Below are 16530 nucleotides of genomic sequence, written 5' to 3' on the forward strand. Positions count from 1 at the left end.
CCCCTGGAGAGGCCCAGATGGGGGAGACGAAGGTCCACACTGCCGTAGGTCTGCCGTGGGCAGGGTTTGCTATGCTTCCTTCCTGGGGGCACAAGGTCTAAAGCCAACAAGAGGCCTGGGCCTTAGAGGAGGTACCACAGAGGCCCTCCCTCTCCCCTTCCTGGCCTCAGTTTCCCCATCCGACCTGGAGATCAGGTAGCCCTCCCTCTAGTGCAGATGGGATGTAAGTTTGTCTCTGAGTCCGGCTCTGAGCTGGTGTTCTTGAGGAAAGAGGACCTGGCCTTGAGGAGCCCCTGGGGGTTCAGAGAGGCTTTCCCCCAGTGCACACTCCCAGGCAGGGACACCAGACTGAGTCAGAGACGATTCTGAGTGGAAATTTCCTCTCTGGGTAAGGGTTTCTAGTGGAAGCAGCCACTGTTCCCAAGTTAGAGCCTAACTGGGTGTGGCCACGAGGGGCAGTTTGCTGGTGGTTGTGGCTAGAAGGAGCTGACCAAGAGTGGTGTGGACACAGGGTGGCAGTTTCTGGAGCTAACTTGGGATTGGCCTGGCTACATGACCCTGGGTCACTCTGTTAGACTCTCTGAGTCCTCCAATCATCCGGCCTGTCCTAGCTGGTTCCTAAGAGTGCCCTGCCCTCTGGGACAGTGATGACAAGAGCCGACATCACTGAACACTAGTCCTGTCCCAGACTGCATCAGGCATCTCACAGGGACAGAGGTCGTGTCGTTCTGGATTCCCTAAGCCTCGGTTTCCCCTTCTGTTAGAGAATGCCGCTTTGCTGGGTGGTCCATCCCCAGCTCTGTGTTCCTCACTCCAGGGAAGATGCCGCTGGCTAGAGGGTGGTGTGATTTCTGGAAGTAGAGTGCTGTTCCTCGATGGCCCTTAAGCCCCTCTTCTGAGGGTCCCTGCCAGCTGTCTGGGCTGACACAGGTCAATGGAGGTATCCTTCGAAAGGCCACACTGAATGTCCCAGGCTTTGTGGTCACAGATCGGAGCCCTACCAAGAGGGGCATGTGCATCCTGGCTCCATGCAGGGCAGCTAAGGCTTGACACAGTCCAGCCCCAGAAGGGACCTTAGAGCCCCCTCCTCCACCCTGTGTGGTCTCCCTTAGGAAGCAGGGGCAGAGTTGAGGCGCAGCCTCTGCAAGATGGACCCACTCCTGTCCCTGTATCCAGTCAGTACATGCTGCATGGTGCCCGCCTGCTGGGGACCTTCTCCAGAGGTCTTAGCTTACAGACCTTCCCAGAGGGTCCTTCTGGGCCCAAGGCTTCCCCGTGGTACTTGTGCCTCCCAGTTATTCTAATAGAGTAGACTGGAGTAGCACACTTGAGCACAGGAAGCTCCAGATGATGAGGCGGCCTCAGCTCAAGCAGAGCAGGCTCCATCCATCCCTCCCTCGCGTGGCGCCTCCTCTGGTCTCCAGGTCCCTCCTTTCTCTTTCCCCCTGCGCTGCCACCCCCTGTGGGTCTGGCCCCTGGATAAACATTCTGCCCATGAACAGAACCATCCATTATCCCCCTGACAATTAGCAGCCTATTAAGGATGCCTATGCAAATGAGCACTAATTGACCCGCGACACAGCAGCGCCTGCAGGAGAGCGATGACTCCAGATGGCTTAATGATAGGGGACCAGGGCCCTGCTTTACAAGTCTCCCTCGTGGGTAAGGGAATGATCTGGGCTGCAGAAGGCAGCCAGCTGCCTGGTGGAGAGGACCCCAGATGGGGACTGTGTGCCTCAGCTGGGTCATCAGAACCACCGGACAGGACACAGCTTCCTGGCTTGTTCTCTCCTCCGTCCCTCCCTTTCTTCAGTTTCTCTTACTATCCCAGCACAGAGCCGGCAAGCATGCGACCACCCTCTCTCGGACACAAGCACATGACCCGTTAGAAACTCTTTCAATCGCAGCCACCATGATGGTGTGTGTTATGCGGCACAAGGTGATGGTTCAGTCCGTGTGTGAGATGTGTGAGGATGAGGGGATCGGAGGGACCAGCCCATCTACTGCCTGAGACATCTGTCATTTCCTTGTGTTAGAACACTCAAACCCATTCTCCCAGCTGTTCGAAAAGTGCAATGAGTTACTGACAACATGTATGCTTAATGTGCAGATGATTGTATGTGTTGAAGCAGCAGTTAGTTGGAAGGCACAGTGCCCCCTGCCCACGCAGTCAACATCAATGGGGTTCAGACCCCCTGTACCCCCTGCCCATGCAGTCAACACCAATGGAATTCAGACCCCCTGCACCCCCTGTCCACACAGTCAACATCAATGGGGATCAGACCCCCTGCCCACACTGTCACCACCAGTGGGGTCCAGACCCCCTGCCCACACTGTCACCACCAGTGGGGTCCAGACCCCCTGCCCACACTGTCACCACCAATGGGGTCCAGACCCCCTGCCCACACTGTCACCACCAATGGGGTCCAGACCCCCTGCCCATGCTATCAACACCAGTGGGGTTCAGGCCTGTGGCCATCTGCACATGCTTCCTTCACAGGGTCAGAAGCTATTCTCCGTGTCATGTGTTCTGTGGTTCTAGACATCACGTGCGTGACATGTAGGTGTCATTACAGTATCAGCGGGGTTGAATCATCACCCCCAAAGTCCTGAGCTCCACCAGCTTGGTTCCCCACCACCCCAAGCTGCAGACAACGCCCTTCCTGTTCCTGTCTTTTCCAGATGATCTCGTGGTTGGAATCACACAGTGTGCTTTCTCTCAGATCGGCTTCTTGCTGGGTAGCAGGAGTCATTTACACCTCATGTCATGGATGTCTGGAGCGACCTGGGATATCAGCTCCGGCGGAGGCCCAAGGAGCACCACAGTGCTAGGTGGTTAGCAGGCAAGGAGGCCATTGGGAATAGACCCCTCTCCCCATGGACGCTGAGCCATCGAGGAGAGGAATAATTATTCCCTAATGCTACCATGTACTTTCCCATCCCAGACGGCCCTCCTGTGGTAGGGATGCTTGCAGACGCAAGGCTTCTACCACATGGCACCCCAACTCAGGAAAGTGGAAGTTTTTTCTTTTCTCTCTTTCTATCTTTCCAGGCACTGGCCGAAAGCCTGGGCCTTCATCCCAGACCCAGTGGGTTTTCTCACTCTTTCTCTGTCCTGCTCCTCTTCGGCCCTGTGATGCTTGTCCTGCATTCCCGGACCTGCCGGCTTTCTTGGACCCTAACTTAAAAGGACAGGGCTCTCTCTCTTCCTCTTTCCCATCTCCCTCCTCCAGGCAGCTGCCAAGATTCACAGCTTGCTTGCCCCTACTGTTTTTCTCCCAGACATTACTGCAATTGTCCCCGGGCTTCCTTCGGAGTCTGTTTTAAAATTCTTTTATTAATAAGACTAAGAATCCAAAAGGGACCCGGTTTCCCTGGTAACGTATGGCCTTGAACAGGGACTCCCCAGATTTCCACAGTAACGGTGGCTGGATCAGATGGGAGAGAACGCTAGATCTCAGCTGCTGCCTCAGTTCCCCTGGTTTCCAAAGAAGCTGTGAAACAGAAACTGGCGAAGGGAAATGTACTTATTTGAAGTTTTGGGTAAACAATGACGAGAACCAAGATTCTCAGTTTTTTTCCTCACCTCTGTCTCAGTGCTTCACAGAATTATAGGGAAGACGGACAAGCTGGGCATGATGGGACACACTTGTAATCCAGCACCCAGGAGGATCAGGAGTCCAAGGCTATCCTCAGGTACATAGGGAGTTCGGGGCTAGCCTGGACTACATGAGACCTTATCTCCGAAGAGGGATAAGCCAGATAGCTCAGCGCTTGCCTCTCAGCCCAATTTCAATCCCTGGACCCCACAGTGGAAGGAACAGAACTAAGAAAGCTGCCCTCTGACCTCCACAAGCACCATTGCACATGCGCACATATGCACACACACACACACACACACACACACACACACACACACACGAATAATAGATTAAATTCTAAAAGCAAAATGAGATGAAGCCAGGGTCTGTGAGACAATGTCCAGACTGGATGGAGACAGCCCCTGGGAGGCACACTCCTTCGTGAGCATTGGGGACATTCATCTTCCCGGTGGTCTGTGCTGTCGCGAGATCAGAGATGAAGACAGAGGTGGCCCAGACGGGCTCCTCCCCAACACCAGGAAGACATCAGCTTTCACCAGCCAAGTTTCTCAGCATCTATGTGTTGGAGAAACTTTGGTCATAGGTTTAGTTGGTCCCTGGACCTGTCTTATGCCTCCCTCAACTGCCTCTGACCCCCCCCCAGTTAGGCTCTGGGGGGAGGGGAGGAAAGGAAGCCCCAGATCCTTCCCAGCCTGCAAGCTTCCTTGCAGTCTCCCTCAAGAACGTGGAGGGAGACCCTTTGCTCTCAGGGGAAGGAGCGACAGGGTGGACAGCCTCTTGATTTCCCTCTCAGCGGGGCAGGCCTACCCCAGCCAGGACCCATCTCTTGCTTGGCCTCTCAAACCCTACGTCGCTTCAACTATTAAAAAAAATAATCTACATGCAGTCACTCAAGGGCTTCCTGTCCCAGGAAGACACCGAGGACACCGAGACCCCAGAGGTCTCCTTCAATGGGGGGGGAGCATGAGAACTCGCCCTCAGTGAGGGCCAACCCCTGCCCTGTGCACTATATCTCCGTGATTGACACACCTCATGGAGAGAAAAACGTAGCCCAGGGACGTTTAGACACTGTAGCGACCAAGGTGGCGGGGGGAGACGATATCAGTGCGATAGAGTCCCCTGGCGTGATTTGAGTGAATGGAGACAGAGGGGAGAGGGTTTGCTGAAGGCCAGGCAGGGCTGTGGAGGCACCGTCTGTGGGCTGGGGAGCCTCCGAGGTTGTGGGGAGAGACGGGTATGTGAGGCCTGTCAGTAAGGCCTTTAACCACAGCACCTGGAATAAAGGAGGTGTTCAACAAACGACAGCTAGCTAATTCTTCTGTACGCCTTGGAGTGGGGTTTCTGTCTGTGAGAGGTGGGAAGAGGACAAAGTCTTAGGGAGAGCCACTGCGTGGGGGAGGCTGGCAGCTCCAGGAGGCAGAAGTACTTAGGTTCCCCTGAGGACGGGATTCTGTGACTCAGAAAGACTTTCACCCAGACTCACCCAGTGACAAATAATACAGTACACTGCCCCCTCAGAGACAGACACACACACACACACACACACACACACACACACACACACACACACACGGCTATTACCTGAGCGCATCGGGCGGCCCTTGGTATGAAGCCTGGGGTGAGGGGAGGTCCCTTCCGTCCTCCCCCCCTCCACTGCTGTTTCCTGGGGGCCTGCTGTACCCCAGGTGCTGGGGCTAAGACACAGAGTGAGGGGTTCAGACTTCAGGGTGCTCTCCCGTCCAGTCCTGGCAGGAGGGTGTGGGTAAGATGTTCACATTCGCGCCCTCCCGCCGACGACGGTGGGGTGGCACAGCCCCCGCTCTCTGCCCCTCCTCCTTTGGTCCCCTGTCCCCTCTGCGCCCATCTCTTTCTGTCTTCTGCCAGCTGATGATGGGTTAAATGTTCCCCGACGCCCACTCAGCAACCACTTAGGGGGAAAGATGTGGGGTGCGATAAAGAACATGGAGGGAACAAGCAAGGAGTCAGCCCCAGAGACACCCTCAATGAGGGAATGGCAGCCAGGACCAATGGTGGTGAGTCCCTCCTGATGTAGGAAACAGCTTCCCAGTCGCTCACAGGAGGGGGGGGGGGGGGGGCAGGTAGATGAAGCAGGGGATGGGGGGAGGCAGCCTCGAGCATTTTCCTTTGTCTCCCTACACTTCCATTCACTCCTCCAACAACATAAGCAGGGGCGTGGAGAGTCGAGTCACCCAAGGCTGGTGGAGACAGGTGTCTCTCCAAGTCACTGTGAATCCAGGCTAGCGACTGTCCAGGCCACTGATCTAAGATCTGATCGACAGAGCTGAGGGGGATCCGCAAAGCACCAGAGTGACTCCTGACTTCCCCTCTCCATGGCACAAAAGTCCCCACAAGGCGCTGGCTTCTAGAGTGCAGCATCAGCTCAGGATGCAGCTCGCTTGGTAGAGCGTCTGCCTCGCATGCAGGCAGCCCTGGGTTCAATCGCCAGCTCCCCTTAAACCAGGTGTGTGGTGCACTCCCGTAACCCCAGCACTTGAGAGGCGAAGGCAGGAAGATCAGGAGTTCCAGGTTATGTTTAACTTTATGGTGAGTTTGGGGCAGCCTGGGCTACGTGGAGACACACACGGCCTTGAAAAAATGAAAAGGCTAAAATGTAGTGATCATGAAACCTCGGTGAGGTCTGTTCCGTTAGCAGGGCCACGGCACTCAGGACCCTTGTGGTCTGGCTCCGCCCACTGTTTTCCCGCCTCCTGGCCTGGCTCTTCCTCTGCTGTCCTTTACCCAGAGGGTTGTCTACTTGTCCCAGGCTGGCTGCTCCCTGGGGAAGCCCTCTCCCACCTCTCTCCCCAGGCAGGTGTAGACCCTCCATTGTGACAGGTTCCCCTACTCCAGGGTCGGTGGGGTCCCCAAATCTCCCGACACTTTAAACCCCAATCTGGCACCTCAGTGCAAGGACTTGTCTCTTCTCCTGGGCTTGGGCCTATCGTTCCAAAGTCAGAGGCAGATGTCCCGTTCCTAAAGTCTTAGGGTCCTCACAGCCTGCCTTCCACTTACCAGCTGTGTGTCTCAGGATAAGTTAACTAACCTCTCTGAGACTCAGTTCTCAGCTCCGTGAGGCAACATAGAACTTCACAGGATCGTTGTGGGAACTAACTCAGAGTGTGGGAGTGCGCACGTGGATGTGCGTGTGCATGAGAGTGTGTGTGTGTGTGAGTGTGCATGTGCATGAGAGTGTGTGTGTGTGTGAGTGTGCGTGTGCAGAGCGGCCCGTGTACGTGATTATTAAACACTGTTAATATGTTGCTGTTCTTTGTCACGAGATACACACCCTGCAGGGTTCTGTCACTGTCTAGTTGACAGCAACTGTGGAGTGGCCTGCTTTCTCCCTTGGTTGACAAAAACTTCCCTGAAAATAGAGAGTAACTTATTCATTCTTGTGTTCCTAACACACACGGTCAGGATGAACAGATTTTAAATTTTTGAAATTACATTTACTTATTTGTGTGTGTGTGTGTGTCTGTCTGTCTGTCTGTCTGTGGGCATCTTCGTAGGATCATGCCACAGCATGCATGTGGAGGTCAGTGGACAGCTTTCATGAATCAGTTCTCTCTTTCCATCCTGTGGGTTCCTGGGGATTGAACTTGCGTCACCAGATTTGGCGGCAATCACCTTTACCTGCTGAGCCTGGCCTGTGCCTGGCCAGCTGAACAGGAATGTGGGTTGAAGAACAGGAAGTGCCTGGCTGAGTGGAGAGTTGGATGGAAGGACGGGTGCAGGGATGGATGGGTGGGTGGACTGCAGGAAGAAGACAGACTAACAGATGACCGCAAGGACGGAGGGGTGGGTGGGCAAATTAACGGGTGGGTAGATGGTTGAGGGTGATGGATGGACAGAGGTAGGAATGCTTGGTGCCACAAGTGCATGGATGTTTATGTTTGGCGTGCCTAGGAAGTGGTCGGTGCAGTAAGCGCTGAGTTTCTGAATGAGTGGGGCGGCAGGCACTGCCTGAAACCACAGTGGAGCTCCCATGCTGCTGTGTGGCTTCAGGGGCTACCCAGAGCCATACTTCCACTGGTGATGGCACGGTTGGGTCCCCCTCGCCTTGGCTAAGAGCAGCCTGTCGCCCCCTGCTGGTGGTAATATGAAACAGCACTGCCCAACAGTTCATCTACATCGTGTTTTTCCTTCTGGTGGATTGTCCCAAGCGGGGTCTCAACTTTGTGTGCCCACGAGCACTCTCCAGGATCGCCTGTGATGACAGAGATGCTAGCTGGAAAGTCAGGACTTCTCATCAGCTCCAGGGGGAACTCGAATTCCTAACCGGGAGCTCATCATACCCTCCTCGGAGAATCCCTGACCAGAGGAAGTAGCAGGAAAGAAATGGACTCTTTTGTTCCGTGGCTACCTCTGAATTGCCAGGCAGTGTCCAGAGTACATGGGAACACATGGGAAGAGCTGTGGTTTGACCAAGCAGGATGGCACTTACCTGTAACCCCAGCACTTGAGAGGTAGAAGCAGAAAGAACAAGAGCTCAGGGCTAGCCTCAGCTACAGAACAAGTTTGAGTCTATCCTGGGCTACATGAGACCCTGTCTAAAACAAACAAAAAGGCGTGGTTTCAAATCTCACGCTACCCCCCACACACTGAAGCCCCCACACCCCTCACCTCTAAGACAGGAGAGAACAGACAGACAGCCTATGGAGGAGGCTCAGCCCTGAGCTGGCCACCCAGAGGCCCTCACCAAATACTGATGGCATGGATGTGCTGCTTCCTAGGCCTGCTTCCCTCTCTAGACGATGGCCTGTGGATTTGATTTCTGCACTAGCACGCACGCCCTCAGGAGGTGTGTTTTATCTCTGCATCTCGGCTCTCGCTGGGACACAGTTGGCCTCCTTAACTCTTCCTTGAGGAGGCGATACGAATGAGTTTGGGCTCAGAACGTCTCTGCGGTTTTCTTTGGACTTAGGGAACCCACCAGTCCATGTTTGTTTGACAAATATATACAAAGCCTGTTTAGAAAGAGAGGAGCTAGCAGCTTGGGCCTGCCTTGTTGGCAGCTTCTATAGACAGATCCAGCCAACCATGGGCAGAACACAAGTGGTGGGGGGGATGTCTAGGGCTGAGGAGACGGCTCAGTTGGTAAAGAACTGGCCACGTAAGCAAAGGGACCTGAGTCCGGATCCTCAGCACTGGGAGGGCAGAGCAGGAAGATAACCTGGAGCACACTGGCCAGACAGTGTTGCTGAATTAGCTCTCAGTATTGGAAAGACCCTGTCTCAAAACACAAGGCGGGTGGGGTGGGGAGTGAGTGGAGGAGCTACTCAATATTGACCTCCGACCTCCACATACACAAATACTACACACTCATAATACACACACACACACTCATAATACACACACACACACACACACACACACACACACACACACACGGTCCATAGTGAACGTATAGAAAAGTCCTCCTTTGCCGTTATTTTAAGTACAATGTAACAACTCTTGAGCACCGACATCCGTGTTAGGTGTTCCAAGACATGTGAGGTGTTTGGGAACCCCTAGGAGGGTGTGTGCCTAGCCTATACAAACCCTGCCTTTGCACCCAAGATACTCAGACCTCTCTGGGACCAAATGCCCTGTGGATTCTGAGGGACAGATGTACACAAATAATGCATAGGAACTTGTGCTTGAGTGAGGCCAAGCGCTTCCCCGGACTTCAATCCCCTCTAAGATGGAAGCACCCCAGTTCCCGTGTGCCCGGGGGCAGAGACCAGGCTCTGCAGCCCTGGAACCCAAGCCGCCTTCTCTCAAGGTGCTTCCTTCCGTTGCAGTTGGTCCTCAGCCCTCTCTGGGCCTCGCACACCCCTTTGAGGTTGCTCAGGACCTCTTTACATTCTGGGTTTTGGTGGCGGGGGGGCCTCATGCCCATGTCCACTGCTGTTTTGCAGGTGGCAGTCCAGTGCCCTGAAGCTTGACCAGATGGAGGCCTTCCGGCGGGAGTCCCCAGAAGGTGGCACACAGCTTGGTCGCCCGTTGGAGCTGGAGGAGAGGCCAGCGTCAGAGCCCACAGTGAACTAACCAGGCTCAACGGACCACAGGGGGCTTAGAAGGGGCCAAAGGGATCTGCAGCTGCTGGGCTCCCTCCCCTAGTCCTTGTCGCCGGAGTTCTTCTTTAGCCACACTCCGGGATGAGGACCGAGATGCGGGAAAAGGAGACCGAATCCTGTAGGTCCCCTTTCTTGGCCCCAGGCAGCTCACGTTGACCTCGGGACTCCAGAACCTCTGTCCTCGTTTCCCTGGCCTCAGCCCAGCCTGGGCTTGCTTTCTGGCTACAGTGTCTCCTCCGTGGAAGGAACAGAGTACACGCCCTCCTCGGAGTTGCATTCTTAAGGTGTCCTGGGAAGCCACGCCCTCCACGCCCCTTCCCAGCCTTCAGCCCAGGCAGCCCCGAGCCAGTCCGGAATGGTCCTGCTATGGCCAAGCTCTGGTTCAAGTTCCAGCGGTGTTTCCGGTATTTCCGCAGGAAGCCCGTGCGCTTCTTTACCCTGCTGGCTCTCTACCTGACCGCTGGGAGCCTCGTCTTCCTGCACTCGGGCTTCGTGGGCCAGCCCGCTGTGCCCCAGAGCCAGGCGAGCCCTGCCGCAGGGAGCCCAGCCGAAGGAGCCGAGCTGCCCTTCTTGGGCGACTTGCACCTGGGCAGAGGCTTCCGGGACACGGGGGAGGCCTCCAGCATCTCACGCAGATACGGACCCTCATTCAAGAGCAAGGAGCCCAGCGAGAGAGCCAAGCTGGGTGACTACGGGGGAGCCTGGAGCCGAGCCCTCAAGGGGAGGGTTGTCCGGGAGAAGGAGAAGGAAAAGGAAGAGGAGAGAGGTAAGAGCCTGGAGGGACGGGGAAAATACAGGATACAGGACACAAATGCAGAAATAGCAGCCAACAGCTGGCTGAGGAGCTCCAGACACAGGGAAGTAGGAAGTCTCTGTAATGAGCAGCCATAGCCCTTCGGTTGGTAAGGTCCATTAGAACCCCACACTTGCCTCAATTTAGAATCCCTGTGGTGGCGCACGCCTTTAATCCCAGCACTCCCAGCACTCGGGAGGCAGAGGCAGGCGGATCTCTGTGAGTTCGAGGCCAGCCTGGGCTACCAAGTGAGTTCCAGGACAGGCACAAAGCTACACAGAGAAACCCTGTCTCGAAAAAACAAAAACAAACAAACAAACAAAAAAGAATTCCTGTTCCCTTTATCACTGCTTATTAAACACACACAAAAACTCCAGCATCAGTGATTGCAGAGCACTGAATGTCCCAGGATCTGTGGTGAGCACTTGACACATGCAGAATCATCTCCATGGTACTAAACGGCTTCTCTGCCTGTTTAAAGACAGAGAGACAGCTGGCTAGGGTGGTGAATACCTTCATCTCTGCCCTGGGGAGGCTGGGGTGGAAGGAGTTGGAGGCTAGCCTGGGCTATATACTGAGACTCTGTCTTAAAGTAAAAAAGGGACACCAGGATCCCAGGATTGATGGAAAAATACTTAGCAAAGTGAAGCTATGGCCATGCCAGAGTTCTCCATCTGCCAAGCTCTGTCGTGGTGATGGAGCTCCGGGCACTAACACTGCCCTGGGTAAATGCCTTGTTGCATTTTCTCAGCCTTTTTTTTTTTTTTTTTTTTTTTTTTTTTGGTTTTTTGAGACAGGGTTTCTCTGTGTAGCTTTGCGCCTTTCCTGGAGCTCACTTGGTAGCCCAGGCTGGCCTCGAACTCACAGAGATCCGCCTGGCTCTGCCTTCCGAGTGCTGGGATTAAAGGCGTGCGCCACCACCGCCAGGCTTTCTCAGCCTTTTACAGCCAAACGGATTTTGATTACTGGTACATTTCACAGGCTTGAACAGGGCACAGATGAGCGGTGCCTGCCTGATTAACAGATGTGGAAGGCTGGGGGTGTGGCTGCATCCCCAGGCAGGGTAGTGCATACCTGTAATCCCAAAACAAAGGAGGCAGAAACAGGAGACTTGGAAGTTCAAAGCCGGTCTCAGCTACCTACATAGGGATTTGGAAGCCAGACTAGGCTAGAGACCCCGACTCACAGACAAATGGGGCTGGAGAGATGGCTGAGAAGTTATGAGCACAGCCGCATGCTGCTCTTGCAGAGAGGACCCGGTTTCATTCCCAGAATCCAGTGGGTGGTTCATAGCTACCTATACCTCCAGCTCCAAGAAGATCCTGTGCCTCTGGCACAAAGCCACCACACATACATGTAACTGAAAACAAAATAAATTGAAAATGAGGGAGAACCAGATGTGGGAGCCAAGGTTCGAGAGGTGAAGAGGCTGGCCCAGGGCTCCACAGCTAGTCTCAGTATAACCTGGGGTTCAAGCACCATCAGCCCAGGTTCTCGGCTTTCTCTGATGGTATCCCCACTCCACTGACAGATACCATGTGACCAGCAGGCTAGGGAAACCTGCCATGGCCACAGCCCTTGAGATTAATATGGAAGGGTGTGCAGGGAACCCAGAGAGGTTAGGGTGAGGATTGGTACCACAAGTCTTTGTGTGGCACTGTAGGATGCCCTTCTCCATCCCTGCAAGGCACAGGATTCACAAAGAGACCCCTGCCCCAGTCCCAGCCTGAACCTGGCTCTCCAGGAGACTGCCTTCCCACTCTATGAGAGATCCCAGAGCTCACAGAGTGGTGAGGAGACACCTTACCACCGGTGTGGTCCAGGCAATGGCTCAGTTTCCACGCCTGTCACACAGACCCAACGATGGCTCCCCTCCAGGCAGTCCTGAGAATCCAGTGGGACACAGGTCAGGCAAGGATCTGGCAATACAGCTGGGACAAAACCGGCATTTAGCGATCAATGTTCAGAAAGTACCCCCGGATCTACTCATAGAGCGGCCAGGTCTTAGCATGGCAAGGCATGAGAGGCTGGTCTGATAGAGAAATTGCTCCTCTTTCCATACTCTCCACTCAAGCTCTGCCTCTGGCCACTCCGAACACCAGCCGATCTTTGAAAGCCCCCAGAGTCCTCGCCAGTCGGCTCCTTAAGCTCTCAGGTCCCTCCTGCACTCCACCCACGGTCCTTCTTCCTGTTCGTTGAGCACTTTCCTCTTTTTGCTCCAGGATCTCTGCCCTTTCGGCCCATATACTCTTGCCCTACATGTCTGCACAGCTCTCTTCCTTGTCACCACTGAGGCCCTGCCTCCCATGGCCCTGCCTCCCATAGCCAATTCCCAGAGGTCCTAACCAGCTCCACTCCATGCCTGGTGCAGTACACACACACACACACACACACACACACACACACACACACACACACACACACACACACACACACACACAGCGTTACCCTGATGCCAAGTGCATCACCATCCACAGGCATCTTGCTTGTCCAACCGGGTCTTTGCACTCGGTGCTCCCGGTTCGGCAGGGGTGTCCACTCCAGTCTTGGCCCGCTCAACCCGTCAGCACCTGGGACAGCGCTGTGGCTCCTGGCTGCACCCCGTGGACCAATGAGTGACTGGATGGGTAAATGAATGTGTGACTGACTCTCCCGCTGCCAGGAGACCTCCGAGTTTCAGCTTTGTCCACCTCCAGAACACTGTCCCTTCCAAGTCTAACCAAATGCTCTTTTCTGCTCCGTGCCAAGCAGGAGCTCCTGTGGCAGTGGATCTGTGCGATGATGTCCCTGTGGGTTGGGAGAATGAAACGCAGTCAGCTCTCCATGGCTGAGGGTTCATACCCTGGGTTTCAGGCAACCACAAACAAAAAAACACCTGAGGGAAAAAATGCATTTGTAAGAAACTTGCACCGGATCCCCCCTTGTATTTCCGGCGTTCACACTGCCTTAGGGCCCAATGTCACTTAGGACTGCAGAACATGTGAGGGAGTTCTGTGCAAATACCGCATTTCATACATGTGCTGGGCCACAAGGGATGCTGAGGGACTGACAGATGGCCACTATGGCTGTCGGTAGCAACAATGCCCTTTACTGAGCACCCGCGCCATGCTCAATGCTGTTTGTTTCCTGCTCATGGATTAGAATGGGGTGATGTATGCGCGTGCCCGCCACACTCCCTGATTTGTGATGATATGTCACTTGGCAGCTTCCCTGTGGACTGGACCATGTCGGGTTGATTCGCTGCTTTATTTAACTAGCGCCACTCCATGAATCAGAGACCCTTTTTGGTCCATTTTGCGCATGATAAGACTGAACTCAGAGAGCAACGGCTTCCCCTGGTTCCACGGGTTGTTTGCGGGATAACTGAAGTTTGAAATGGGGGTGACTGACTTCCAGAGCATGGGAGCCACCTTCTGAATGCTGGGCACTGCCCAGCCCAACGAGCTTATACATATTTTATGAAATGCAAAGAGAGAAGGGGAAGGATATAGAAAAGTAGCCCCAAGCTCCCGGCTCTCGGCAGGCAGCGTCATTAGGAAAACACAGATGAAACCCGTCTGTTGATGGGCTTATTTGGGGTTCATCACCTGAGATCAGCACCACCGAAATCGAAACGCTTCTCTGACCTGACTGAAGCCTGGCTCCCGCCCCAAGCTAGCAGGTACCCTGCTGGATGTGGGCATGCAGGACTTGAGCCTGGGACCAAGAAGGGGGAGGGAAGAACTGCATCCAGGAGGAGCGGGCACCAGAGGAGAAGTCAGATCCCTGGATGCAGCCAACACTGGTCAGTTCACCATGTTGTCTGTCTGTCCCAGTCTTGTGAGAGCATCGAGCATCGAGCCCCCAGACCAGCGGTCAGATCTCAATGCTGCAAGTTGTTCTGCACAGCCTTGATCAGGTCACGTCCTATCTCTGAGCTTCCGTGGAAGCACCCAGCCTCAGATGGCCGTGAAACAAACGGAGGGTGCTGAGAGCCAGACACTGCCTAGAAGAGTGTGCACACATCGCACATCGCTTCCAACCCCACAACAGCCCGGGAGTGGCTTCACGACCCCATCTGACCTGGAAAGAACACAGGAGCAGAGAGGCTGAGCAAGTTGCCCCAGGTTCTGCCCTTGAGGGAGGGAGCCGCAGAGAAGTCACAGGAGTTGTCTGGGTCACACAACTGGTCGGGGAGAGCCAGGGAGTGAGACCCAGCTTGATTTCAAAGTTTCCTTCAGATAACAGGGAGGCTTGGGCCGAGCATGAAGGGGGGACATGGGGAGGGCTGTGTGACCCTGTTCAGAAACAGCAGGGAAGCCCACTCCCCACCTCCTCTGGTGGAAGACTCAGACACTTCATGTAGAAATTATTGAGTCCCATTTCTCACCGAGAACCAGAGGATCAGAGAAGTTAAACTACCTGCCCAAGGTCACACATACAGCAGCTTAAAAGGCGGAACAGACTCTGTCCCAATTCTCTCAGAATCCAAAGCCTTTATTGCTCACGGTGGAGTGACAGTATCTCTTTCCTAAGCCGTATAACCCAGCTGGGGACACGGCTCAGTTGATAAACTGCTTTGCACCAGGACCCGGAGCTCATGTAAGAAAAGCTGGGCTTGTAGTGCATGCTTGCAATCTCAGCACGGGGGAGGCAGAGACAGGTAGGTCCCGGGGGCTCACAGGCTAGCCCACGAGGTGAGTTCCTGTCCAGTGAGGGACTCTGTCTCAAAAGGCAAGGTGGGAAACACCTGAGGAGCAACACTTGATGCTAGCTACAATGTGTACATGCATATGGAAGTGTTCACCCCATATACATGTGCACGCACACACAAATACACACATACATGAATGTCCACCCTACACACAAATATGCACACATATGTGCACATACACCCGTGAACATACATATACTCAAATGGTACATATTTTTATATAAATATATATGCACATATCTCCACTCATTCATCGATTCCATTCATAGGTGCCACACACTCTGTCCAGTGTCCTCTTTCATCTCATTTGGTCACATGATCATCAGCTCCAAATGACATCATCACCTAATCCAGGGACAGTGTGACCATCTACCACAGGCAATATTCTGAGGTGCTGGGCTTAAGAGTCTGGTGTCTCCTCTTGGGCAGGGGCTGTGCATAAGACACAGGTCTCCTCAAGGCACCCCCGGCAGAGTTTCTGATCCCACTTGTCAAGCAGGGAAATGATGTCTCCGGGAGCCCAATTCTGTGGCTAGGTGCCTCAAACCCAGGTCTGGCTGACTTCGGCACAGCGGGATACCTCAGAAGCCTGTTCACAACAGTACAGAAAAAAGCATGCAAACCTGCTTATGTTCAGCCACCCTCTTAGCAGATGGCCTCCATCAGAGACCGGGGAATTCCATAAAAAATAAAATAAAATAATGAGAGCAGAAGAAAAAGTGTGAAGAGAGGAGAATTCAGAGCAGTGAAAAGGAGTCCTCACATGCTGGATTCTGGGCTGGACATAAATGCCAGCCTGGGCCCCTTAGATATTTCAGTGGTCTCTGGGGTCCTAGAAATGCTGACAGATTGTGTGAACTTAGCCATTAATCCCCCTTCCTGTGGCCTGTGACACAGTGTCCCTGTTTTACATACCTGAACTCCCCTGCCTCTGAGAGTGTCTGCCACCACAGTGGGATTTGAGCACAGGACCCGGGAAAGGCCGAGCAGGGTCCCAGGGTTGTCCGTCACAAGGCTGAGCTCATATATGGCAGTGCTGTGATATTCTAGGGGTCAGGACCAGATTGGCTGGCAGAGAGAAGCCACCTGGTCCTGCCCAGGGGAGGTAGGAAAAGTAACTCAGCTTGTGTATCATGACAGTGACTTCACAGGGAAATAGTATGTGGCAGGCCTGTGTTCTAAGCACAGAGGACCCTGTGTCTCCCTTCTGTTGACAGATGAGGAAACAGACATTCTCGTGTTCTTTCAACAAATATGGGACATCTCAGTTTAATGCTAGCCTGGGGACAGCCTAGTAGAGTCGAGCAGCATCTGATGGTTCAGGGAGACCCCTGAATTCTCAAAGCTCTGGGTTCCATCCCC

General features: G+C 54.1%; 1 protein-coding gene across 1 annotated transcript in view; it reads left to right on the forward strand.

The window, feature by feature from the left end:
- Positions 1 to 16530, forward strand: part of Wscd2 (WSC domain containing 2) — a 92497-nt gene that overhangs the window by 41481 nt on the left and 34486 nt on the right. Inside the window, exon 2 of the mRNA XM_028860836.2 lies at positions 9524 to 10448. Coding sequence (XP_028716669.1) covers positions 10049 to 10448 — 400 coding nt within the window. The 5' untranslated portion in view covers positions 9524 to 10048. The remainder of the gene's footprint in view (positions 1 to 9523; positions 10449 to 16530) is intronic.

Source organism: Peromyscus leucopus, chromosome 23 (assembly GCF_004664715.2).
Source record: "Peromyscus leucopus breed LL Stock chromosome 23, UCI_PerLeu_2.1, whole genome shotgun sequence".
NCBI classification, from domain to species: Eukaryota; Metazoa; Chordata; class Mammalia; order Rodentia; family Cricetidae; genus Peromyscus; species Peromyscus leucopus.